Source organism: Heterocephalus glaber, unplaced genomic scaffold (assembly GCF_053883595.1).
Source record: "Heterocephalus glaber isolate CG9 unplaced genomic scaffold, H.glaber_assembly_v1.0 deba00001689, whole genome shotgun sequence".
NCBI classification, from domain to species: Eukaryota; Metazoa; Chordata; class Mammalia; order Rodentia; family Bathyergidae; genus Heterocephalus; species Heterocephalus glaber.
The window spans coordinates 13,372,520-13,399,231 of record NW_028258414.1 but is presented as its reverse complement, the minus strand read 5'-3'; the positions used below and the strand labels follow the sequence as shown (position 1 = coordinate 13,399,231).

General features: G+C 40.0%; 2 protein-coding genes across 12 annotated transcripts in view; one reads left to right on the top strand and one right to left on the bottom strand.

Annotated features, from left to right (window-relative positions):
- Positions 1 to 26,712, top strand: part of Myo9a (myosin IXA) — a 305,400-nt gene that overhangs the window by 9,953 nt on the left and 268,735 nt on the right. Inside the window, exon 1 of one of the 5 annotated variants that reach the window (XM_087198926.1) lies at positions 1,904 to 1,927. The exons of 2 other annotated variants lie outside the window; for them this stretch is intronic. The gene's annotated coding sequence lies outside the window, so the exon portion shown is untranslated. Of the gene's footprint in view, positions 1 to 1,903; positions 1,928 to 26,410; positions 26,596 to 26,712 lie in introns of those variants that run through there. 2 more of the 5 variants (XM_087198924.1, XM_087198929.1) reach the window with 2 other exon arrangements.
- Senp8 (SUMO peptidase family member, NEDD8 specific) lies at positions 2,666 to 26,625 on the bottom strand. 7 transcript variants are annotated; one of them, XM_087198951.1, is made up of 4 exons: positions 26,440 to 26,599; positions 25,869 to 26,081; positions 17,119 to 18,101; positions 2,666 to 5,425 (listed from the first exon to the last, which is right to left on the bottom strand). In XM_087198951.1, exon 4 carries the CDS (start codon positions 5,387 to 5,389, stop codon positions 4,751 to 4,753), a length of 639 nt encoding a protein of 212 aa, XP_087055077.1. In that variant the 5' UTR covers positions 5,390 to 5,425; positions 17,119 to 18,101; positions 25,869 to 26,081; positions 26,440 to 26,599; the 3' UTR covers positions 2,666 to 4,750. The 7 variants fall into 7 exon arrangements, with proteins under 7 accessions (XP_087055077.1, XP_087055076.1, XP_021092642.1 ...); XM_087198950.1 differs by lacking the exon at positions 25,869 to 26,081 and having other exon boundaries at positions 26,440 to 26,625; XM_021236983.2 differs by lacking the exon at positions 17,119 to 18,101.

Here is a 26,712-nt window from a genome sequence, read left to right as displayed (position 1 = left end):
GCAGGTCCAGGTAGGCTTTCAGATGTTATCAGGGAAGTTGACAAGAGTTATTTGTGGTGGCCTGTTTCTCTTTGAAGGATGACAGAGAGGGGAGGCAAGGGTTTTGCAGGTGTGAAGATGGGAGAGCTGGAGTGGGAGCTGCGTGGGGAGACAGCCTAGTGCAGAAGGCTGGCCTGAGTTTGCATCATGGCTGAACATTTTTTCTACATGCAGGATGCTTGGTTTTGGTACATGCTGAGCAGCAGGGGTGTGTGTGTGTGTGGGGGGGGGGGGATTCAGGAGGATGCCTTTATCTTTTAAAAAAAAAATTCTTTCCTTTTTTTTGGGTACCAGGGATCAAACTCAGAACCTTGTGCTTTCGAGGCAGGCACGGGGCCACTGAGCTAAATCCCCAGCCTCTTTTATTTGCTTTTTTGAAGACAGGGTCTTCTATGAAGTCCAAGCTGGCCTTGAACTAATGAGCCCAGCCTCATCTCCAGCTTGCAGTGATCTCCTGCCTCAGCCTCCCAAGTGCTGGGATTAAAGACCTGCACCACTGCACTCGGCTTTATGCTCTTTTTTTTTGTGTGTGTGTGTCCTTGTTTTTTTTTTTTCTTTTTTTTCTTTTTTGGTACCGGGGATTGAACTTGGGTCCTTGCACTTGCACAGCAGGTGGCCAAACCACTGAGCTAAATCCCTGGCCCCTGTGCCCTTGTTTTTTAACACAAACTGTAGGATCTTGTATTTTTTTCCAGAGTAATGAAAACTTCCCTACTGAAGGCACTGAGGATGGCTACCACTTCTCTTAACTTTTGACATGTTAGTTTTTTCCTACATAAGAACCTTTAAGTGCATTTGGGTCTTTGTTTTTCCTTAGTGGAATTTCAGCCTCATCATGGAACTTAGTGACCAATTTTTCCACTGTTGTGAAGAGTACTGTATCTTTACTTAGTTCCAAGTTTTTGATACAATTCCTAAAGCCTTTTTTCTTTTTCTTTTTTTTTTGGTACCAGGGATTGAACTTGGGTCCTTGCGCTTGTGCAGCAGGCGGCAAAACCACTGAGCTAAATCCCCAGCCTAAAGCCTTTTTTCTAATGAGATTCTCCAGACTGTTGCTTTTGTTTTACTTTCCATCTTTCATATATAAAGAATATGAAAGGTGAGTGGGTTCCTGTAAGGAGCTGACACAGATATGACCTACTGTATAAAACCAAACCAGTTATTATACAGATCCTGTTGCCTTGCACTTAAGACAGTTTCTCATTATTGCAGTATACAAGTGGAATATATGAAATTTAGAAAGTGAAGATTACATTTAAGATGTTCAAGTTCTTACCATCATTTTTGGGGAAGGAGAAAGGAATGGGTAGAAAGACTCTGAGAAGAGGAGATGGAGGCCAAATGACTGAGCTTCTCTCAGTTTGTTTCTTATTTATAAACTAGGGCTAACAATTCCTAGAAAAGCATGAGAATTAAATAATACTATAGAGATACATAATATACAATCATATATATTAATAAAATGTTTTCTATGTATGAGGTATTTTCCATATATAGTAATATGAGTGATATATCTGTGTGTCATGATCCCTGCATATGATACAGTAATACAAAGGTTAGTTGTTCCTATTTATCATCCTTCCATAAGCTGCTCTTTTGTACCTAACAGTATTTATCAGACAACTTTTTACATAGCTGTTTAGTTGCATGGCAATATAAAACTTGTTTTCAAATTTGCTGTTAGTTTTCAAATGGAAGTGGATTGAAGAATTGCAGGGAAAGAAGCCTTATTTTAGGTTCTATCATATGGTTTACATGTGCTATTTCATCATCCCAGTGCCTTAGACTCTCTTCATTTTTTTAGATAAAAAGGAAGCCTACTGGAAGATGATTAAATAGACTCTCTTCATTTTTCAGATGAGGTTCTGAATCTCAAACTTGTCTGAGGGTGAGTTAATAACTGACAGAGCTTGGATTTGATTAACGCATTCATTGCTTTTTCTAACACCACAGGATGTGAATTTTTGTAATTATTTTCTTCTGTTCTATTTTAAGCGATGAAAGAAAAAAATGCATTTTCATATAATAATCATGTGACTGAGAAATTCTATTTTGCCATCTCAATGGAATGCTTATTACTAAAACATATGGTAGCTATGGATATAGTGCTGGGCATGGTGGTGCATGCCTGTAATCCCAGCACTCTGGGATGCTAAGGCAGGAGGATCACAAGTTTAAGCCTAGTCTGGGCAATTTAGTGAGAGCCTGTCTAAATGCAAACAAACAAACAAACAAACAAAAAATGGGCTAGGAGCCTGGGCTGGGGACTTGGGGATGTATAGCTCAGTGCAAATTCTGGGTTTAATTCTCAATATGGGAAAAAAAAGTATGTATCAGAAATACAATCCACTTATAATTCTTAAATTGTTCCGATTTAGTTAGGACCAGTGCTTATAAACTTCAACAGATACCTAGTCACAGGGTGAAAATATTTGTGGCTTAAGAGTAATAAATAGAAAATCCACTGATACATACATACATACACACATACACATATACATATTCATACATATATATCCTTTTTACTGCCATCTACAGCTGGGTTAACACATGGTGACCTTTCTCAATTTCATACCAAGACTCAAGCAGACAAATGTGAAAATACTTATTGGGCAATCCAACAGGCTATTTGAAAGCAGGGTAGTTTTATCTGAAAACTGGTTAACTCAATTTTGAGTAAGCTGCTTCCTTTTTGAATATTTGGAAGCTGAATTTTGCATAGTTACCATCTTGACTCAGAGAGAAGGAAGCATGATTCTGGCAAAAGATCTTTTTCTTATTTTGGATCAGATAATACTAAATGTGTATGGTCAACTAGATGCAAAATCTGTGGGCTATTATATTAGTGAAATACTACAAGTCAGCTTTTCAATTATTCTGTCATTTATGCTAACATTTACAAATTACTATTCTAGAATACTAACCAGTGGCATAGTCTAATCATGCTATATATTCGGAAAAAAGGAGACCTAAGATTTTGTCTTTTTTTTTTTGAAGACTGTTAAATAACTAATTTATTTATGGGATAATCTTAGGGATTTAGGAAAGATTGCTCTCATATGTATTAACTCTCAACATTTAAGCAAACATACTTTGTATTATTAGAAAGACAACTTTTTTCAGAGGTTTTGACTCTTTCATAGTCTAGACCAGCTGCCTATGTCAACACTCACTGAAATAATATTGCTTTATCTTTATCCACACAGTGGTTTAGCAGCAACCTGTCGTTCCTGTTGCTGGCTCTCCCTATTTTACTCTATGGCTGTCGGTTCCTAGATCTTTTTCTTGCCCCCATCTTCCAGTAGGCCTCTGTTATCTAAAACATGCTTCAGTGGAAACTTTTTCTGTAGCTTTCACTTTGACTTTTAGTTTCAACTCCCATTCACTCAAGCCTGCTATGTAACCTGTACTTATTTACATTTGCTGTGTTTTCCCCTTCCTGGCTAAAAGGAACTGAGTTACTGCCTCCTAACTCCGCGGTCACTGGGTGGTGAGGTTATTTTGGGCCATGGGGGCCAGGGGTAGGGCAGGCTGGGGAGAGAGCTAAAATAAGTCTCACTGCTGAAGCTAGCCTTTGGCTCTCAAGTCTCATGTACACTGCAGTCTAATTCTCATTAGGAACAGAATTTATGTAGATATTCAATTTATTAACTAATTATTTGAAAAACTGAGAAATACATCTGTGGTTTCAGAGGGATAGTATTTCTTTTTATGGTTGGTTCCACATTTTAAAAATTACACAGTCTGCATTTTGAATTAAGCAAAAGGGTTGAGAAAGGTCATTTTTCTTCCTTTATATTAAAAAAAATGTGCACGACAAATAGATAAGGCAAAGAAAAGCTGTTGCCAATCTACAGTTGCAAGCTGACCATTCACTGAGCCAACAAGTCCACTGCAGCCATTTGTTTTAATGAAGTTACCCAAGATTTCCCCCTTTCCAAGCATCCCAGATATCAGATGGAGATGGGCTAATGTCATTTTTCTCACATATCTGCAAAGATTCTGACAGCCCAGAAAGGCTTTGCTTGGTGAATAGAAGAAATATCACAGAAGGGAATGACTGGATTTTATAATATTTAGGTGTTTTTTTTTTTTTTTTTTTGAGACAGGATCTTGGTATGTAGTTCAGGGTGGACTTGAGCTTACTATGTAGCCCAGGCTGGCCTCCAACTTGAGGTGATCCTCCTGCCTCAGCCTCCTGAATGCTTGGATTACATGTGTGTACCACCATGCCTTACTTAATATTTCGGTTTTAAATGAAGTTAGGCCTTAATGTGCTTCCAGACAATTGATTTGTTTAATTATGTAGGCCATGCAAGAAGTTTTTGATTTTCCTATAGTTTTCTTCCTTGCATTCCTTTAGATTTCATGTAGTGTTTGTTTTAGAGATCAATGCCTTTCCTTTGGAATAAGTCAATGTGGAAAAGGGAGACCAAAAGGGAACTAATTTTATACCAATTTAAGAGTCTCACTTGAAACATATATGTAATAAATGTTAAGTCTAAGATTTTGGCGCATAACATGAAGACATTTTCACAGAACATACTGCTCTCAGGTCAGGTGGGACAATCCAGAGGATGACATCCTTAAAAAAAAATAGTGAGCTTTTCCCTACTAGGCATCTTCCCTCAGGCACCAAAACTGCAGCCATCCAATAAAGGAGGAAGGGCAGAAAGAGGAGGCTTTAAAAGTCACAAATACTCTTCAGTAGCTAATTTTTAGCAAGTCTGGCAATAAGATTTTTCCATTCTGCTCTCTTCTTCGTGATGTACGTGGGGGTGAGCAGCTGCAGCAGGGAGTCTGGCTGTTGCCTAAAGAAGTTCTGACACAAGGCCTCAGTGTTACAGATCACGTACATCCCACAGTCATAGCTGTTTTGTTGAGCAGGGGCTTTCTCTTCCACAAAGACCAGTTTGTCTCCTTTTCTACCTAAAAAAGCTTCTAGTTTCTCTGCTACCTGCTTTGCATGGATGGAGTTGCTTTTGCTATGGGAATCATAATGAAAAAAGCTATTTTTATCTTGGAGATAAACCAACAAACTCCAGTGGGTTCCTCCAGCTGCCTGGTTGGAGTTATCATTGATGGCTAAAAATAGAACTCTCTTGTGGGGAAGATTCAGGGGTTCAAGGAACATGGCGATTTCTGCTGCGCTGTTAGTGCACTTGATGAACTGTGTGACTTCGGGGCTAATGAAGCATACATGGTCAGAGCAGTCACGAAATTGACTGTTGGCAAAATACTCAAAGGCAAACCCAATAATATGGTCATTGAGCCAGCTTGGTGGGTCCAGTAGCGAGATGTCCGATTGCCGCAGAAGACTGTCCATGTAACTCAAGACTATGGGGTCCATCTTGTACTGACTGGGGCTGGTCAGAAGTTCCTGAAGCTGAAGGAGAGGCAGAAGACAATGTCTACTGTTGAATATGATACCAGGCTGTAAAATGGTAACTATTTGTACAGGGTTGTGGTAAAGATTAAATATATTTGTAGTTTAGTAACAATATGTACCTGGCCATGACTAAACATGCAAGAAACTAGCATATGTTCTATATATGAACAATTATTTAGAATGAAAACTTTGAATATTTTCTGTGCAGATCCTAAGTACGAAATTTAATTTTCTATTTTAATGTAGAGATAAAATCATAGCTAATGTTTTAACAAGTACTGTAACAGGAACCATATGTTGGCTTTTTAATGAATATATCTGACAATAGCAAATTATTTTTATGTTAAAGATGAATTTAAAAGATCTGAGGAAAAAAGTTACTAATTACCAAGGGAAATAGTTCCCATTTTAACACTGATTTTCAAGAGATTTTCTCCCTCCTTCCATAAGGGAAAGTAATAGTGATTAGAATTACAGTTAAAAGGAACTCTAATTTTAAGAACAACAACAAAAAAATCACATGAATAATACAAATGAAATTCATTTCTGATTCTGACTAGCATAAGTGATATATAACATGTCTGCTCATTTCCCATCTTTGACCTCAAGGGGTGGGATAAAGACCATGAAATTAGAAAGTCTTTTCATTCTCCCTCCTTTCCCCTCTTCTCCCCTTCTTTCTTCCTTTATTGTGGCACTGAGGATTGAATCCAGGGAGCCTGAGCTTCATCCTCAACCCTCTTTTTAAAAAAAATTTTTTAAAAATTTAGCCCTGTCTTTCAAGATTGCCCATGCTGGTCTTGAACTTATAATCTTCCTCCCTCAAGCCTCACAGATGTCTGGGATTATAGGGATACAACACCATGCCTGGCTCTTGTGACTGTTTTGGTACCAGGGATCGAACTTGGGACCTTGTGCTTGCAAGGCAGGCGGCATAACCACTGAGCTAAAACCCTGGCCCCTCTTGTGACTTTTTGAAGGGCTGTGTGGCCGAGGAATCAGAAGGCCTGGGTCTAGCCCTAGTTTACTCCTGATGAGCTAGTTACATTTTGAACAGCCAATTAAATGTTTTTGTCCTTGTTTTTTGCCATCTGTATAAAAAGCATCTACTTGCCTTCCATACCTGAGAGAGTTGTAGAGAAAGTCAAATACTTTTACTTGAAGGTACTAGAAGAATTTTTAAAAAGTTGTTCAAATAATATTTATGTTATCCTTTGGATGATATTAGTTTAAGACAATCCGAAAATCCAGACAGAACTCCAAACCAATCAAAGCAAGTAGTGTTTGGGAACAAGTATCCATTCAAATGATCTTGTCCAAGTAACAGAATGACTAGTTTAGAACAGAAGGAAGACAAGTTGTCTGATGGGATTAATATGCTTGTGATCATCCAAGGCACGATGCTAACAAAGACAAGAAATCTTATTGGTATAGAAGATGATATAATATTTGAGCCTATAGACTCAACAGAGTTAACAGTTAACTGCTATACACTGACCTGGCAGCGTAGTATTTCTAAAATTCACACAGCAATAAACTGTTACACACAGTTTGGGAGTATAAAACAAAGCACAGTGCTGGTGTGGTGGCACATGTCTGTAATCCTAGAACTGGGGGAAGCTGAGGCAGGAAGACTGCAAATTCAATCCCAGCCTGGGCAATTTAGAACCTGACTCAAAAAATAAAGGGAAATGGGGATGGGGGAGGCTAGGGATTAGGCTCAGTGAAAATGCCTTGTGTTCAATCCCCAGTGTCACCAAAACAAGTAAACAAATAAGCCAACCAATGCATAAGAAAACAGTAATATTGCTATAAAAGGGCTAGAGTTATGACATCAATTTAATTAATTCTGGCCATTAGACCAGTTATTTTAGCATTTGATTATACATTAAAAGAATGTAATTTTTAAATTTTGTGACATAACTATTTTTATGTAATCTAAACCCCACAAAAACCTATACAAAAAAATAAATATACCCTTCAAGAAAAAAAGCTGAAGTAAATGAAGTAACGAAGAGATATCCAGGATGGTTTTATGTACACTGAATATATCATAATCTGAAGTACTTCAGAAACAATATATAAGGCTGCTTATGAAAAAATATTCATATATAAATAAGATAGCATGAATTAACATTATCTGAAGACAGAATAACTAGAGCAGAGACCTAAACTAGAGCCAGGAATGAAGTTAACGAGGCATAGAGCACATTTGTTATGGGTGAGCCACAAGTTTGGCTCTAAGCTTTTTGGCAGGTAACCAGACAGAGTTAAGTTAAACATTCACAATGTCCATAAGGTAAAAACAAAGTTACTGCTCAGGAGAAGTAAAAGTATTCCTTGTATTAGGGTCAGATAGTTTTTTTCCCTTCAAGAAATATCCGTGGGAGACAAAATGGTGTATCATAACAAATATGTCCCACAATATCCTTAAGATAGACTGAATTGCTTGACAGGATTCTTTCTTATAATGCTCCTTAATATCTTGCCTCATGGCCAGTGGGCAAATGGCAGTCTAGTGGGAGGACTGGTGGAGACTAGATACAAGCTTGCCCATCCGACCTGACCAGGCATAAATGAACACAGAGGGGATGACGACACGAGTGTCAAGTGAGGCACTGGACAAGCACCCACCCAGGCCTTCAGTGAATACTGGGTAGTGGTGAGTGCCAGATTGAACAGCTTGGCAAAGCCCTGGGGACCTGAGAGCCGCCAGCTGAAATCAGATTCACACTTTAACAGCCAGCGAGGGGCAGGAGCCTACAAAGAAGAGTGGCTGCACAGACGGTCTCTCACCTTGGAGGGAGCGTCCACAGGCAGGGCCAGTATTTTCTTCAGAAAGTTTTTGTGGGCTGGGGATGTACGTAACTCAGTGGTAGGGCACTTGCTAGTGTGTGTAAGGCCCTGGGACCAATTCCTGAAACTGCCAAAAAATTTTTTCTTTTGTATTTTGTCTGAGTTTTAAAATATCCAGGATGTAGACAAAGGATTAAACCTCTAATTCTATTTCATATAGTATGACTATAATAGATTAACTCACAAAATTCAAACAAAAACAAAAAGAACTTAACTAACCTTTGGCCAAACCACCTTGGCCAATAAAAAGAACTCTAAACTTTTTTTTTGAGACAGAATCTTGCTATGTCATTCAGGCTAGACTTAAATTCACAATGTAGCCCAGGGTGGCCTAAAACTTGTTGGGATCCTCCTGCCTCAGTCTTCAGAGTAGTGGGATTGAACACAGGCATGTGCCACCATGCCTGGGTAAACTTTCCATTTAAAGACTTGAATTTTAGGTGCCCACTTGTGGTCTCTGCTCTTGAGAGGCTGAGACCAGTGTGAACCACATAGTGAGAACTGGTTTCACACACACACACAAAAAAATGGAAAAGGAAAAAATTCTAGATTCAGTTCTGTTAATCTATGTGATTATAAATAAATAACTCAATTTTTTTGGAGACATGTATTGCTATGTAATTCAGCTTGGCATAGTGATCCTCCTGCCTCAGTCTCTGGAGTGCTGGACTTAATTTCCTTCAATCACAATTTCCTCTTCTATAAAGTAAAACTATTTTTTTTTTTTTTTTGGTACCAGGGATCAAATTTGGGTCCTTGTGCTTGTGTAGCAGGTGGCAAAACCACTTTTTTTTTTGGTACCAGGGATCGAACTCCAGACCTTGTGCTTGGGAGGCAGGCGCCGGACCCACTGAGCTAAATCCCTGCACCCCTCCTTTTTTGAAACAGGGTCTCGCTATGTAGCTGGCCTCTAACTTGTGGTGATCCTCCTGATTCAGCCCCCTGAGTGCTGGGATTACTACTACTTCTGGCTAGGGTATTTGTTAGTATGAAGAAATATATGTAATGGAGATTTTAAAAAATACAATAAAGTATTTCCATATATCTGTTATACCATCAGGAAATTTATATCCTGTTAACTATCATATATTTCACTTAAATGTTTATTAGAGGCTTCCTTGGTCCTAGGGATACAGAATGAAAATGAAATAGTTGCTGGGGATTGTGATGCATGTCTGTAATCATCAGCACTCTGGAAGGCTGAGGCAGGAGGATCACAAGTTTGAGCCTAACCTAGGGAATTTAGCAAGACCATCTCAAAATAAAAAATAAAAAAAAGGGCTGGAGATATAGCTCAGCACAAAGACCCTGGGCTCAATCCCCAATACTGCCAACAACCCCCCCAAAACAAATAAACAAAAAACCCATAGTTCCTACCATCACTGAGCTTAAGCTTACTATAACAGACACATAGAGCACATACAATTTTTTTAGTCAAAACACTGAGTACCTAATATTAGTTGCTGTGAAACATGCAAAGATGTACAAGTTACTAGTAGCTTCTAGTCAATGATATAGGAAACCAATAAGAGGTACAAATAAAATGTATGGGAATTCAGAAGAAGGAACAATCACTTCTGGCTTAAGAGGGTGTCTTAGATACATTCTTGTTGCTGAGATACAGTATCTGACACCTGTAACTTAAAGGAGGAGAAGTTTATTTTGGTTCATGTTTCAGCAGTCTCAATACTCACATGGTTGGCTGGCACTAAGGCAGGGCAGCATGGCAGAGGGGCCTGGTAGAGCTGCTCATGGCATGGTAGACAGGAAGCAGAGCAAGTGAAGGGAGGAGCTGGGGAGGGGGATAAACCAGGCCACAGGCCCAGTGGACCACCTCTTCCCACCTCCTAACAGCAAGTCAGCAATAAGCCCCTATAATACAATCACCTTCCAAAAGCCTCACCTTTGAGTGCATCAGGTTTTGGGGAGACATCTAGATATAAACCATAACATTCCCCCCCTGGCCCCCAAAAACTCGTTATCTCTACATGCAAAATGCATTTAGTCCATCTGTAAGATTTGTCAAGTCCTACAGTTTCAGCACTGCTGAAAAGTTCAAGTCCAGAGTCTCCTCTGAGATTCAAGGCAAACTCTCAGCTGTAAGGCCCTATAAAAATCAAAGAGAAAGTTAACATTGCCGATATATAATGGCATAGTGTAAACATTTCCATTAAAAAAGAGAGAAAGTCGGATATGCTGACACATGCCTGTAATCCCAGCACTTGGGAGGGTGAAGCAGGATGATTGCTGTGAGTTTGAAGCCAGGCTGGGTTACACAGTTCAAGGACAGCCTGAACTACACAGAGAGACCTTGTCTAAAAAAAAAAAAAAAAAAAATAGAAACCAGTGGGATCAAAACAAGATCAAAGGGATGGAAATTTAGCTCAGTGGTTCCACCACCTGCCTCCCAAGTGCAAGGACCCAAGTTTGATTCCCGGTACCAAAAAAAAAAAGATCAAAATCCAACAGGGCAAATGTTAAGTCCTATAGTTTCACATCCAGCATCCAGGGCAAGTTGTGGCAAGATCTGAATGTCAAAGGGCTTAAGCAGCCCTGCCCCCATGGCATTGCTGGTGGTTAAAGCAGCCCTCATGGCTTCTCCCTTAAGTGGTTTTGCTCATTCTTTCATGTTCCTCAGACTTTCCATGTTCCTGGCTTCTCTGACTTCCTGGGGTCTTCACTGCACTTTTGGCTTTACCCTGTTTCACACACTGCCCTCTCAGGGGCATACTGCCTGGTCTCCTAGGCCTTCTTCTGAAATCTGGGTGGAAGCCTCCACAACCTCAAAACTCTTACATTTCTGCATGCCTGTAAGACCAGCACCATGTAGGTGATGCCAGGGTCTGCTACCAGCTGGAGGAGTAGCTGAGTCCTTTTGGATCTTGCTGGTTACAGTGGCTTCTGAGTGCCTGGATGGCTGAACATGGTGAACTGAATCCCTAGGCAGCCCTTCTCCAACATAATGCCCAAAGGCTCTCTTCTTACAGCAAACCTTTCATTTTTGCAACTTGAGCCTATCAAGGGTGGGGCCTTGCTGTTTCCTGTGATGTCCTCAAGACATCTTTTCTATTGTCCTGTTTTAAAGTACTGGCTTCTTTTTAATCCAAATCTTTTCAGCAACAAAGCTCTGCCCCACCTTCACAGGCCTTTCCTTTCTGGAGAAACTCAAAATTTTTCAAATAGACTTTTTGTTCTGGAATTTCAGTATAAACCTGGCTAAACCCAGGCATGGTGGCACATGCCTGTAATCCCAGCACTCGGGAGGCTGAGGCAGGAAGACTGCATCAGTTTGAGGCCAGCCTGGACTACACAGTGAGTTCAAGGCCAGCTTGGACCACATAGTTAAGGCCCTGCCTCAAAAAACCAATCAACCAAATAACACACACAAGACTGCCTAAAAGCAGCAAGCAGTATACTGGCCCCAGACCCAACACTGGGCTGCCTTGAAATTTCCTTCACCAGATTAATTAGCCTATTGCCTTTTATTGCAGTCTCTTGCAAAGTCTCTGGACATGAACAAAACATAGACAAATTTTCTGCCAGAGCATAACACATATGGCCTGGAGTTCAACTGCCAATGGAGTCCTTCACAACTAAAAGTCTCCTGAGCCTGGTCTTTACCATCCACACTTTTATCAGCATTCTGGTCTTCTGAACTCTGACCACAATCTCCTCTCAAGCTCAGTTTACGGCATTCTAGGGCTGCTTCTCTAGCTGGCATTTCAAACCTTTCTCAACTCCTCCCACTAACCTGTTCCAAAGGTGATGCCAAAGACCAGTGCTCCTGTGAAGAAGCAAAAAGGCAGACTTCCTTCTTTTTCTTTGAATTCTATTCAGGTTACTTTGTATTCCATTCAGCCTACTGGATGGTAGCCCACATCCAAGGTAGGTCTTCCATCCTGTTTTCAGTCTACATATCAATCATCCAGACACATTCAAAACAGTGCACCACTAATCCATTAGGAGTTTTTTTTTCCTTTTGGACAGTCTTGCTTTTAGTTCAGGCTGGCCTTGCACTTACTATATAGCCCAGGCTGGCCTCAAATTTGTGGCAATCCTCCTGCCTCCGCCTCTGGAGTGCTGGGACCACCACTATGCCTGGCTACTAGGTGTTTCTTAATCTATTCAAGTTGACATGCTAGCACAGCTGGTGAAAGGGGAGGAACTTCAGGCAAGGAAAGGGTTCAAGGAGAAAATGGCATAAAACTGGGCTCTTGAAGGGCAAGTGGAGCTAGATGCATTGAGAAAGGCATTATGGTAGGAGAGACAAAGAAAGTACCTCTAAATCTGGAAGGACCCAAGTACAGTAAGTCCTTGACTTATGAAGGAATTCTGTTCCAGAAGAATGTTCCCAACTGAGATTAAGTATATTTGACACTTTGCACTTCCTAGAAGTCCCCTCCACATCACCGTTTTTCCTCTTGCTCTGGACATCCTGGGCTCTGACTGAGCACTGTACTACTGTACACTATTGCACTGTACAGTAAGCACACAGCAGCACGTGACAGTGTCTGAGATATGTGAGCTACTTCTGCAATTTGTTCACATTTACAGCTGTTTGTAATGTGAGGACTGTTCTTATCTGTGAAAGTTTGTAATTTGAATGTTTGTAAGTTGGGGACTTGCTGTAGTCTAGTATAGCTGGAATGAAGTAGGAGTAGGTGGAGTGTAGGTGAGGGTTAGAGGAAGAAAATTATATTAGAAGCTAAACAGTGACAGAATGAATTCCCTGTGGGCTGGGCCTGGTGGTGCACACCTCAAATCCCAGCACTTGAGAGGTGAGGCAAGAGGACTGCCATGAATTTGAGCCTTGCCTGGTCTATATGTGAGTTCAAGGCCAGCCTGAACTACATAGGGAGACCCTATCTCAAAGAAAAAAGATGAACTCCCTGTGAAGGAATTTGGGATTTATGCTGGAGGAAATGGGGAGCCATTAATGCCTAGATCAGTGGTGGCTAACCTACGACATGTGTGCATGCAGAGCTCTGTCAGTACGTGAGCCAAGTGTTATTAGTTGTTTTTTCTAAACTAAAACTTCAGTATTCAGGTTTAATTGCAGTGCTGGCACTCTGTGGTAAGTAATGGATTTTGCATTGCAGTTTAGGCACTCAGAAATGGCTTTTTTTTTGGTACTGGGGATCGAACTCAGGATCTTGTGCTCAGTCTCTAAAAGGTTAGCCATCACTAGTCTAGGTCAATGTTGAGGAAGATTAAGGAATTCAGGCATAATATACAGAATTAATTGGTAGGAAGAGAAATTAGAGGCAGAGATTAATGTAGTAGGATGGAAGGGCCTAGCAAGAACAGTCTGTACCCACTTTATGAATATTTCATTTCTACACAGTGGGCACTGTGCCTGGTATATGTGAGGTACAATACATTTTTTTTGCCAGATAAGTGAAACATTTAAAAAAAGAAAGCCAGAAACTAGACTGGGAGGGGGAAGAGAAACAAAGTCTTGCTATGTATTCTAGGCTGCCTTGAACTCACTGTGTAACCCAGGCTGGCCTTGAATTTATGGCAATCTTCCTGCCTCAGCCTGCTGAGTGCTGGAATTACAGCTGCACACCACGCCTGGCTTGTGCATTGTCTGTAGCATCCCCACTTTGACCATGTCTATTTTCCTCTGCCGATTAACAATAAATTCCTTCAGAATTAAAAGATCCATATTCTTTATCTTAGTGAATGCTAAGTTAGCAAAAATGGTGGCCAAATTAGGGAGACAATGACCTCCTCATCGCTCTATTTGTGAAATTTTCTAGTTCTCTGTTTTGGAGCAAAGAAATTTCTCATCTAGGCTCTGACCTTATTACCTGATGTCCATGTGACTTTAGGAAAGTTCCTTGTTTGGAGGCTTTATATTCCCCATCTGTAAAATGTAGTAATAAAACTTACCTCACAGAGTTAAGTGAATTAAGAACATGATTGAAAACACTCAGCATGTTGTCTGGTATACAGTAGGCTCTCAAAAGAAGTTTCTTTCCCTCTTCCCTATAGTTGGGGTGGGACTAATATAATGGACCCTAAGGAGTTCTTGAAAATAAAGCACTTGTCTCTTCAGAGCAAGCCATGGAAGCATCAAAGGCTGAACAAGCCATGGCATGACTGCTGTGCTTTACTCTGGCATAAGAGTGAGCACTGAGCTGCAGGTGTGGCTTAGCACTACAGGTGCGGCTCAGCACTATGTGTGTGGTTAGCACGCATGAGGCCCTAGTTCAATCCTCAGCACAGGGGTGGAAAAAGTGAATGCTACCTCCAGAGAATTTTGTTCTCTTAATCTGAGAGTGAATGTTGTCCATGTGTTGTCGGTACATGTAAACCTGACAATTACAGGTTTATTGTAGCTTCCAACATCTGCAGGTAAATGAAGTTTGAATATTGAATTCACAGTGTTGAAAACTTGCTAAAAAAGGCTTATTTTAATAAAATAATTTTTCATCATTAATCCCAGAATCTTTAAAATGCATACTATTTGAATATTTCTATTATTAGAAGCAAGGTGACTTAAATAAAAATAATAAAAACTCAAAAGGAAAGTTTATAATTCAGTTGGAGCCATTCTTATTACTGGCTGATATAAGAATGGGTAGAAACTTCTGGTTCAGTAGAAAAAACATTAAGGTGGGAGTTTGAAAATCTGGAATTCAGTTTAGATCTGTGATTCACCAGATGTCTGACTATGCAGATGTCACTTAACCTCTTGGTCTCAGCTTCATTGTTTGTAAACTGAGGGGCTTGGCTCAGATAAATAGTGGTTCTAGCTAGGGGTGCACATTAAAATCATCCATCAGCATTTTAAAGAACACACATGATCTTTATCTGTGTGGGTAGTGCTAGGTAGTGCTGCCACTGAGCTTTGACCCAATTTTTGTCCATGACTGATATTTCTATAACATAAAGCTCTCAATTCTTAGAAACCAGATCACCTAATAATTAATAAAGGCATTACAGCTCATGCTTCAGCTTAAATGTATACAGGAGCAAGACATTTATCAAAGCAAACTTATTCACTTGGTCAAAGTGTACTTATTGGTGTCTTGTGTGCCAATATTGCCTGTACTAAAGAACCTTGAAGTTGATCGTAGCACTGTGTATGAAACTATCGCCAGAGCTTTCTATTTTCTTCATACCTCATACCAATTGATAGTTAAGTCCCACTGATTTCTACAGCCAAAATCTTCTCCATGGGTCTAATCCTTTCTGTCTTCACTACTTACAGTTTAGTCAAATCCATCACCATTTCTTCCCTGACCCAGGCCCACAATCTCCATATTTCAATGAGTGACTCCATCACCATAAATGATTAAAAGTTTTAAGTTAAAGGGCTGGGGCTGTAACTCAGCAGCAGAGCAACTGCTTAGCACGTGTGAGGTCTTGGGTTCTATCTCCACATCCGCACATGAAATTTAAAGTCAGGTCATGTCTGTCTGCTTAAAACTCTGGTAGCTCACTACCAGAAGGAAATTCCTTACTGTAGCGTATAAAATGCTACATGATAACAGGGATCCAGCTACTTCTCTTACCTCACCTCCTCTCACTCTCCCTCTTGCCCACTGTGCCCCAGCCACACTAGCTTTGGTTTTGTTCCTTAAACATGCCACGCCATGCCTTTTCCCCGAGAGCTGGTGCACTAGCTGTACCTGTACCTTCTAGATGTGGAGGAGTCTGATCAGCCAGAATAAAGAGGCCAGAAGTCACTATCACTCAAATTCCAATTCCTTGCATAACACTCATGACTATCTGATAGATTTTTAAAAAATTTTGTTTGTTGTTTAGTGTTCTCCCCCTAGTTCTGTCTCCCTCTCATCCTCTCTCTAAAACAAGAATGTAGGCTTCGTTAAAATAAGAGCACAAGAGACCTTACCTGCCTTGTTTACCCTGGGGCCTGAAACAGTTCCTATCCTGCAGGTACTCCACATATAATTGTAGAATATATGAATGACTAATGGAATATGGATCTCAATATAAATCAAGTTCTGCAGAGAAATGTTTACATTTACAAAGTCTTAGTGGTATGAGGATCTTTACTATCCATGCTAGTTGAATTTCCTACTCCAAAAATTCTCCATTTCTGCTCCCATGGAAAAAGATGTACAGCTTGATTCACAAGTAGCTATGTGAGACTGAAAAGGAAATACATAAGTCATGGGTACAATACAAAAACCTGTGCACATATATTAGAAATCAAAATACAATGATGGAGCCATTACAAATCAATGGTAGAAATTACAATTATTCCAGTGTTTTCAGTGCGTCCCACTGAACAGTGTGTTCCACAGCAGCAGTGCTATGTAATAGGACTTCCCATGATAATGGGAATGTTATTTTTTTTTTAAAGCAGTGGCAAAGTTTATTTGAAAAAGTAAAAGTGAAGAGTAATGGAGAAACTGGCTCTGCAGAGCGTGCTTCGGCCAAATAAAAGAGGAAAAAGCAAGATAAAACCTCCACCCTGGAGGAACCAGGGTGGGCTATGGCGAAGAAACCCACGATAGTCAATGGCAATGTTCTTTATCTGCAATGTCCAATATTGTAGCCACTAACCACTGTGGCAATATTGAGCACTTGAAATGTGGCCAGTGTAATTGAGAAATTGTTTAATTTTAATTAATTAAAATTTAAATTTAAATAGTTACATGTGGCCAGAGACTAGTATATTGAATAGCTCAGTTCCACAGGCTTTCATTGCTATTTCCTTGAAAAGAAAAAGAAGACACAGTTAAATAAATTAGGTAAATGCTAAGTTCTAAAACGCCTTATTAGAAATTCATAATGGATACAAGCACACTGAAGAACAGAAGTTATTCAATAATAAGCCATTTTGTGGTGGTACATACCTGTAATCCTAGTACTTGGGAGGCTGAGGCAGGAAGATCTCAAGTTTGAGGCCAGACTGGGCAACTTAGCAAGACCCTGTTTTTTTTTTTTTGTACTGGGGATCGAACTCAGGACCTTGAGCTTGGGAGGCAGATGCAGTGCCACTGAGCTAAATCCATGGCCCAAACCTATCTTAAAACATAAAAAAGGCTGGGCATGTAGCTCAGTGGTAGTGTGTGGCTAGCATGTATAAGGAAGGCCCTAGGGCTTGAGCCCTAGTACTCCAAGGAAAAAGGAAAAAAAAGATTATGTTCAATAATAAAAAATTTATTTAACCATTTTTGGTCTGATCTTTTCCCAGATTTTTTGTTTTGTTTTTTGGTACTGGGGATCGAACTCGGGACCTTGCACTTTTGAGGCAGGCAGTGGAACCACTGAGCTAAATCCTCAGCCTATTTCCCAGGTTTTTTGGACCATAAAATGCTTTCTATGTTGTTGTGGAATACCTATTAACACCTTGTTGGCTGTGCACTGTAGTTTGGGATATACTTGCTGGATTATTTTAATATGCAATATCAGGACAATTATTAATAATTTAATTAAAAAATTAAGTCAGGGTACTAGGTTATGTCAGTTATATTTCAGAACAAATAAAACTTTCAGTGTTAAAAAGTGAAAAAGATAGACATGATGGTACATGCCTGTAATCCTAGTACTTGGGAGGCTGAGGTAGGAGGATCACTGTGAGTTCCAGGCCAGCCTGGGCTGCATAGTGAGTTCAAGATCAGCCCACAGCAAGACCCTGTCTCAAAAGACAAAACAAAACAAAATGATATAAAGGGCTGGAGGGACATCTTACAGCACACAGAAGGCCTGGGTTCAATTCCCACTACCATAAAAAAAAAAAAAAAAAAAAAAGTGAAACAAAAATAAAAGAGTAGGGGTAGGTGTGCTTAGTGGTTGAGTCCTTGTCTAACATGCTTGAGGCCTTCAATTCCCAGCGCTGAGGAAAAAAAAAAAGAGAGAGAGAGAAAATAGGAAGGGAGGATTGAGGATATAGCTCAGTGTGAAGGCCTTGTGTTCAAACCCCCATACCCCTCAAAAATAGGTGAATTTGATGACATCAAAAAATGCCCAGTGGCCAGGGATTTAGCTCAGTGGTGTCACCGCCTGCCTTGCAAGCACAAGGTCCTGAGTTCAATCCCTGGTACCACCCCCCCCCCCAAAACCAAACCAAACCAAAACAACAACAACAACAACAAAAAACCCAATGCTGTGCCTGCCTCACAAGCACAAGGACCTGATTTTGATCCCCGGTACAAAAAAAAAAAAAACCCAGGACATGCTGTGAATAGGGCAGTTATACAAAACTTGTAAAATAGAAATACACATGAAAATAGGAACAAAACCCATTAAAAGTTTAAATAGTTTATGAAATAGGACTAATACTTTTTTGCTTTTGTGGACAGTCAAAAGTTTAACTTCTTCCCCCTCTTCTCTCTTTTTGGAGTGTGGTAGATCAAATCCAGGCTCTCCCCACCTTTCTTTTTATAATTGGCATAAACAGTAAATACAACTATTTCCATTTTAGGGAAAAAGATGGATGTACCCCCCTCCTATTCTTACATTGACCTAAAATATGTCTTACTTCTATCTGCTGGAAAGAATGAAGTCTAACCTCTCTTCCATAATCTTTCAAATTCATGTAAAAATAATTTGATGTTTATAAAAATTAGAAGATTATGTCCAACTTCTGATGTATGATTCCATTTGCATTTTCACAAAAAGAATCATATCCAAGACTAAATGTGCTTTTCATGGCAACAGAAGCAGAAATATTTTCAGGAAGGAAGTTCAAGCCTTTTTTTGGCTTCAATTTCCCCTAATTAAATGTTTCCTTTTAATGCTAAGCCTAAACGATGAGATTAGTATGATGTGGCATGTAAAAAGTACCATAAGATTTACATAACTCTGGAGTACAGAGACTAGATTTTACTCATTCTTATATTTTCAGTGCCTGACAAAGTGAAGTTTTTCTAAGTACATGATTTTCCTGAGCAGAATACAGAAGTGAAATCTATTTTGAAAACACCCTAAAAACACAAAATTCTTTCAAATATTGGAAATGTTCTCAATTTTAGAAATAATTTATAAATTAAAAACTATATTTCTCAAACATCAACACTGTACGAATAGCAGAATTCAGTTCTCAAAGCAGAAAAACCTGTTGGTGTGGGTAGGACACCTACTTAACTCTATTGCCAGAAATTTCATTCGATCCTGCTTGGGCCAGGAAACTAGACTAGGGGAACTTTTAGGATGTCTTCTAACACCACACCTCTCCACTGACTGTTCCACAACTGACACGGCTGTCAACAGCTAAAATGTCATCAACTATAAAAAATCATCTTATTCTTATGCTACCATTTCTACTTCAAGGTTCCAGCTATAATCGTGTCATACTTTTTTCCTCTTTTGATGTGTACCAAGTACAGTATTTCTTTTTTTCTTTCTTTTGTGGCACTGGGGATTGAACGTCAGGGCCTTTACACTGTCTTTTTTTAATTTTGAGCAGCATCTTATTCACTAAATCACTCAGGCTGAGCTTGAACTTGTGATCTTCCTGCCTCATCCTCCCAGACTGCTGGTATTACAGGTGTGCACTACCATTCCTGGCTCCAAATATTTCTTGTGTTGATTCTACTCTGCTTGAAATCTTCTAGGAAACAGCTATATAATTGCAAGCTGAAATTACTGTGGGGTGGGCTGTGTGTGGGCAGGTCATTGGAATTAATAAGAGGTTTGAGTAAGATATTCTTTTATAAAGGAGTGGACAGAATTTTGTTCTAGCCGATATAATAACAAAGCCTGATAGGGGGTGTTAAAGGCATATTCTACCCAATTTCACAAATAATCACTGTGTTCAACACATGGTAGCTATATACCGACCCACTGTTTGCAGAGGTTGGAAAGAGCTGGGCATGGTGACGCACATCTGTAATCCCAGCACTTGGGAGGCTGAGGCAGCAGGACTGCTGTGAGTTTGAGGCCAGTCTGGGCTACATAGTGAGTTCAACATCAGCTTGAACTACATAGTGAGACCCTGTCTCAAAAAACAAAAACAAAACAAAACAAAAAAACTAAAGAAGCCATCATCTTTTAACCTTATTTGTCCTATAGATTTCAAGGTCTAACAACTTACTTTATTTCACAGATAGTTGAGAGGTAAATTATCATTGCAAATTCCTAACTAATGTGTTTCAAAAATGTGCCTGGCACCTAGTAGTGGCCCAATAAATATCCAATGAACGAAAAGATGAATTTGTGTCTTAGTGTTCCATGCTGATGAGAAAGGAGAGCCTGATAGGACTCATGATCTTTCTGCCTTAGCGATTTGTTTTTATTTTATTTTATTTTTAATGTTATACAAGTAGATATTAATAAAGAAAACATAAAAGCCATTCTATGAAAAAATTTTTCATAACAAAAATAATTAGAGAACAATGGTAAATACACTGTGTATTATGACCTAAAAAGAATATAATCTCTCAGCTCATTTCCTAATAATACTACACCTTTCTTTCCTTTTTTTTTTGGAACCAGGGATCATCGAACTCAGGACCTTGCGCTTGCGAGTCAGGCAGCTGAACCACTGAGCTAAATCCCCAGCCCGCATACCTTTCTTTTTTGCTTAAAACATTTTAAGTATTCACAAAGTATCTTACATTCTGTATAATTTTGAACAATTTCTTCCTATTTCACAAAGTTTTAATTCTTTTTGGTCTTTATTTTCACTTTCAGTTTCTCACACCACACTGAGTTTTTTGATCAAGTTTGAATTATACAGTATTAAGTAGGGCTAAACATTTACAGCAACAGTTTTTTTACTTGCAAGTGTCAAGTCCCAAACTATTTTTTTTTTTTTTTTTTTTTTTTTGAGACAGGGTCTTGCTATGTAGTTCAGGCTGGGCGTGAACTCACTTATGTATTCCAGGCTGGCCTCAAACTCATGGTGACCTTCCTGCCTCAGCCTCCATGTGTGCCACCATGCCTGGCCTTTCTTCTTTTTTAGTACCAGGAATTGAACTCAGGGGCTTGCACTTGCTAGGGAGGAGCTACACTGCTGAGCTACATCCCCGGCCCGTGAAGTTCCAAACTGATGCAGCAACAGAAGTGGGAAAATTGGCCAACTAAGGCTAGAAATCCCCAAGCTCCTGTTTTGAAGGAATTTAATTTATCAAACTACTCTGAGAGAAATTTATTCATTGGCTATCAAGGAAGGCAGGCCTAAGGTTTTGAAACCTATAATACAGACGTTCAGAAAATAACTGTAATTGAGACTGATTTTCTTGTTCTCAGTACTATGATCTAGTTCTTTTATAACAGATGGCTGTAGAAGAAATAGCCATTTAATTGTAAGCTACAGATAGGAACTTTCACAGCTTTTCTGTAAGAAAGATTCTTAAAAAGTTTCATAAGTTTCAAGTATGATTTCTGCTGCAGGTAAACTTGTTCCTACTTTCCCACCTAAAAGGAACAGATAGCTCAGCTTCAAACTGCATAAACTTGATTTTTCAGTCTGTGTGGAACCACATCACCACTGAGTGGCTTCCAATCATGTGAGGGCATTGGACAAAAAAGTCAATACAGGCGGTAATGCTGAAGAGGTGGCCCTGAGAGAAATGGTCTGCAAGTTAAGTAATTTTACATCACTCCTTTGGATTAGTAATCTTTAAATCCCTTGCTTAATTTTTTCAATAATACGCTTAATAAGCATATAATTTTGGAACTAGCTGAGCTTCTAGCAATTAAATTTAAAAAAAATGTAGTCTGTTACTGATCAGTTTTTTTTTTTTTTTTTTTTTTTTGGTACCGGGGATTGAACTTGGGTCCTTTCGCTTGTGAGGCAAGTGACAGAACCACTGAGCTAAATCCCCGGCCCTATACTGATCAGTTTTTAAGGAGATGGGTTACCTGGGCCTTGACTTTCCTTTTTTGTTTGCCAATGAGTTTTACTCATCCAAAAGTGCAAAGGATTTGTAAGGAGAGAGGAGGCCTGACCTTAAAAAGTCAGAAATGAAGGAGTTACACAAGTATAGACAGGATTTGATAAGGAAGGCCTCACTAAACTGGGTGTGGTGACACACGTCTATTATCCCAGCACTGGAGAGACAGAGGCAGGAGAATCACCATGAGTTTGAGGCCAGCCTGGGTTACATAGTGAGTTCAAGGGGAGCCTGAACTACATAGCAAGACCCTGTCTCAAAAAAAAAAAAAAAAAAAAAGGCAGGCCTCACTAACATCTCTGAAGCTATATATATGTGTAAGGTCATCGCTTTGTAGAAGTACTAACAATATAATTTATAAAACTACAGAGTGGGTTTGCCTCTTGATCACATAAAATGCTAGTTGATCACTATGCTAGAGTATATATTCCTGTGAAAAGGTATGTAATTTTCTAGGCAGGTGCTGTGCTGCTGAGCTACATCCCCACCCTTTTTTTTTTTTTTTTTTTTTTCCCCTGGTACTGGGGATCGAACTCAGGATCTTGCACTTGCCAGGCAGGTGCAGTGCCATTGAGCTACATCCCCAGCCCTGTAATCTTTTCCAACCTATTTTTCTTTACACTGGTCAGCACATTGAGGGGGAAAAAGTAATTTACTAGATTTTTTAGAGATTATTTCAAGCGTCAATTTAAAAAGAAATTAGTTTGGCTTCTTCCTATCTTGTCTTTTGACAACCTAAACATCATTCTATATTAATTTTTCAAGTAGAACTCTAATCACATTATTTTCCAAAAATTTTAACATCTTTCCATTGTCTACCAAATTAAGTGCAAAGTAAAGGCTGGCATTGCTGGGTGTGGTGGTGCATGCCTGTAATCCTAGTACTTGGGAGGCTGAGGCAGAAGGATCATCCTGACTTTGAGGTCAGCCTGGACTACATAGGGAGTTCAAGGCCAGTTTGAACTATATAGGAAGATCCTGTCTCAAAACAACAACAAAAAAGACTGGCATTCAATGACTTTCACAAAAATAACCCCAGCTTACCTTCCTGATTCATTTCCAAGTGTGCAAGTGCACACATACACACATTCATCCCCTCACATATATATACTTATCCCCTCTGCAGGCCCTGGTTATTAAGTGACAATGGGTTAAATGCTGCCCTAGAGGTAAAGGAGGAGCAGAAGAAAATAAGCAGTTTTGTTCCCCAATTCCAGCCGAGAGGCCGGGAAGTAAACACAACTTCTGGAAGTACAGCTCTGACCTGACATGCTCTTTTTTTTCCTTTTGAGACAGGGTCTCACTGTGTAGTTCAGGCTGGCCTTGAACTTATGGTGTTCCTCTTGCCTCAGCCTCTTGTGAGCTGTGATTACAGGCTTGGGACACCACATCTGGCTAATTTGGCATGCTCTTGCTGAAAACCATCATGCTGGGATATTGTAAAACCTGGGATCCATAAACCCAGACGTTTATGAATGAAACCAGAATTTCAAGGTTCTATGAACTTGGACTGGGAAAAAAACTGCGTCTTCATTTTCAATATCTTAATCTGAAATTTAGCATATTTTTCAATAAGTGTAGGCAATAGACTACAGGGGTATTGGCCTTATGTCTTTGTCACCACTAGAAACCTGATAGTTGCACATCACATTAAAGTTGTAGGTATTTCAAAATAAAATTTGTATTTATCACTACTTTGAAATTATACAATTAGAGGGCCGGGGATTTAGCTCAGTGACACTGCGTCTGCCTCACAAGTGCAAGGTCCTAAGTTTGATTCCTGGTACCATAAAAAATAAATAAATAAATAAATAAATTACACAATTAGGCCTGCTGCTAGATATTACTTAATGCACAAAGAAATATATATATATACATATATATATGTATATATATATATAAAACTATACCATACATTTAAAAATATTTTTGTTTTTTAACGAGACAAAATCTTGCTATGTAGTCCAGGCTGGCCTTGAACTCTTGGTCTCCAGAATGCTGGGATTACAGGCATGCACCATTAAAAATATTTTTAAGGGGATCCCCGGTACCAAAAAAAAAAAAAAAAAAGCCAGAAAAAACTGCTGAAAACTGAAAATTTTGGGCCAGGGATTTAGCTCAGTGGTTCCATTGCCTGGCTCGCAAGCGCAAGGACCTGAGTTCGATCCCCAGTACCAAAAAAAAAAAAAAATTTTTTTTAAGGGGCCGGGGATTTAGCCCAGTGGTTCTGCTGCCTGCCTCGAAAGCGCAAGGACCCAAGTTCGATTCCCAGTACCAAAAGAAAATATATTTTTAAAACTTTCAAAAACATTGGTTTCATTTATACTTCTATGTATCCTATTTTATACATTTACAAGCATTTTTATAAGACGGAGTTCCCAGGCCAGACTGCCAAAAAGACCCAGATTGTAAAAGAGGTTAAGCATTTTTGTTATTTATACTTATTAAAAAAATTTCTTTTGTTTTGTTACATATTCCAGGGTGGCCTTGAATTCACTATGCAGCCTAGGTTGGTCTTGAACAACTCCTGCCTCAACCTCCTGAGTGTTGGGATTACAGGTGTTCGGCCACCAGCCTGGCTAGTTATTTATACTTATTGTTTACAGGTGCATAATCTAAACTCTTTTAGCGTGCAATTCAAGGCTCCTCATGATCTATTCACACCCACTTTATCTTCATCTCTTCCCCACCCCTGCTCTCCATACTATGCTCCAGCCATGTGGGACAACAATAACTCCCTCTGATAGGGAAGCAAACAGGTTTTTGGATTAACCCTAGTTAATGGACAGCAGTCTTATGCACCTGACTACCCAGTGAATTCTTTGTTTCAAAGTTTCTTTCCATCTGAGAGTGGTGATACATTATTGTAATCCCAGCATTGTAGGGGGCTGATACTACCATGGCAAGTTCAAGCCCAGCCTGAGCAAATGAGTGACTTAGAACCTGCTTAAAAAAAAAAAAAAGGCCTGGGGTGTAGCTTACTGTGAAGGCCTTGGGTTCAATCCCCAGTATTGAAAAAAAGACTTGTTTCTCCAATACTTTGTGCTCTCCATTGGGCTGTTTTAAAACAATCTTTATATCTTGTTCCCAACTTAAATGATTGATAAATAATAGAAAACATTCCAACTTGGCAATGCACTGAGCGTAGTAATTACTAGTAGGAGAATGGATATTGGTCATGACTAGAATCTCATAAACTAGTTTAACTCTTGCCCTTTTAGGAATAGAAATGTGGATAGCACTTGAGCTCTAAGGAGACACAGGGAGAAAATCTGGATGCGAGAGAAGGGAAGAGTCGAGAAAGCAGTTAACTGAGGTGGACCTGATTGTGCTGAGGGCTGGATGTGTGCTGAAGAGAAAGGAGTGGCTCCCTCTCATTTCCTAAAACTTTCATCACTCTGCTCAAGCTTCTCATTCCATTCTCACTGTTGTCTTACTACCCGCATGGTAAGGTTACAGAGCCAACTCTTCCAGTTTCCTGCCCTTCCCTGAATCTCAGCTCCTGTTTGGTAGGTGTCAACTCTCAGCATTAGAATCATCTAGAGAGTTTTAAAAAAACTACTGGTGGTGGGTCCTAACCTAAGTTTAATTATTGGCCTAGGGTGGGGCAATAGCACTGGTTTTATTATTAGAAAAAAAAAGCTGCTTCCCTAGATATTCCAAAGAGCTCACAAGGTTGACTTGTACTCTTGATAGGATGCATCAGCATCTCTCACCCTTGAATCATCCACTTCCTGGCTCCATAATATCCAAGAGTCTCTCACCTTTAAAGATTCCTTGTGGCCCACATTCTGGTTCATTTCTCTCTCTTTATAATGAATCCTATAAAGAGATGCTGGAAATCTACACCAGTATGGTTTCCATAACCTAATCTTAACTTTTACTTTCCAGGCTGGACTGTGAGATGCTTTTGCGCCCGTCGTTCTCTCCATCCTGTCTCCTCTTCCATCTCTTTGACCAGCTGCTGCTCGCTAGTCCTTTAACAAACGTCATTTGAGTGACCCAGGGACAATCCTGTATAATTGTACTGTTCTCTCTCATCATCTTCTATAGAACAGAGTACTTCAAAAGCTGAACTTATTTCATTCGCTTTTGACTTCCTGGAACTTAAGGCACAGAAACTAAGCAGAGAAAAGTCAGGAATGAATGGAAAGAAATACTCCGAGGTCGGGGGCGGAGACACCGGGGAAAGGGCGTGCGTGTAAAGGGGCGGTGCCGAGAAGCCAGCGCCGGAAGGAGGAGGGGGCGCGGATACGCGAGAGTCTGCGTGGGCGGCTAAGCGAGCCACTGGCCAGACAAACTGAGACAAACCCAAGTGGGGAGGAGGCTTCTTACCTGCCTCGGGCCTCACCACCCCAACCAGCCTTCAGGCGCCTCTGGATTGGCCGGAAAGTGAGCGCTAAGGTCGCAAACCCAGAGTTTTCTTTCCCAGCCTTGCGACATTCCTCTCTCGAAGAGGGTAGAGTCTGACGGTCAGTTCCTAGCCCTGCCGTAAGTAGAGGAGGACACGTTAGGGCGGGGCCGCCCGAGGCGGAGGAAACGGGGCGTGTCTGCGCAAGCGCATGGTGCGCGCCTCCGGCGGCGTCACGTGCGGGGCGGGGCCGGGCG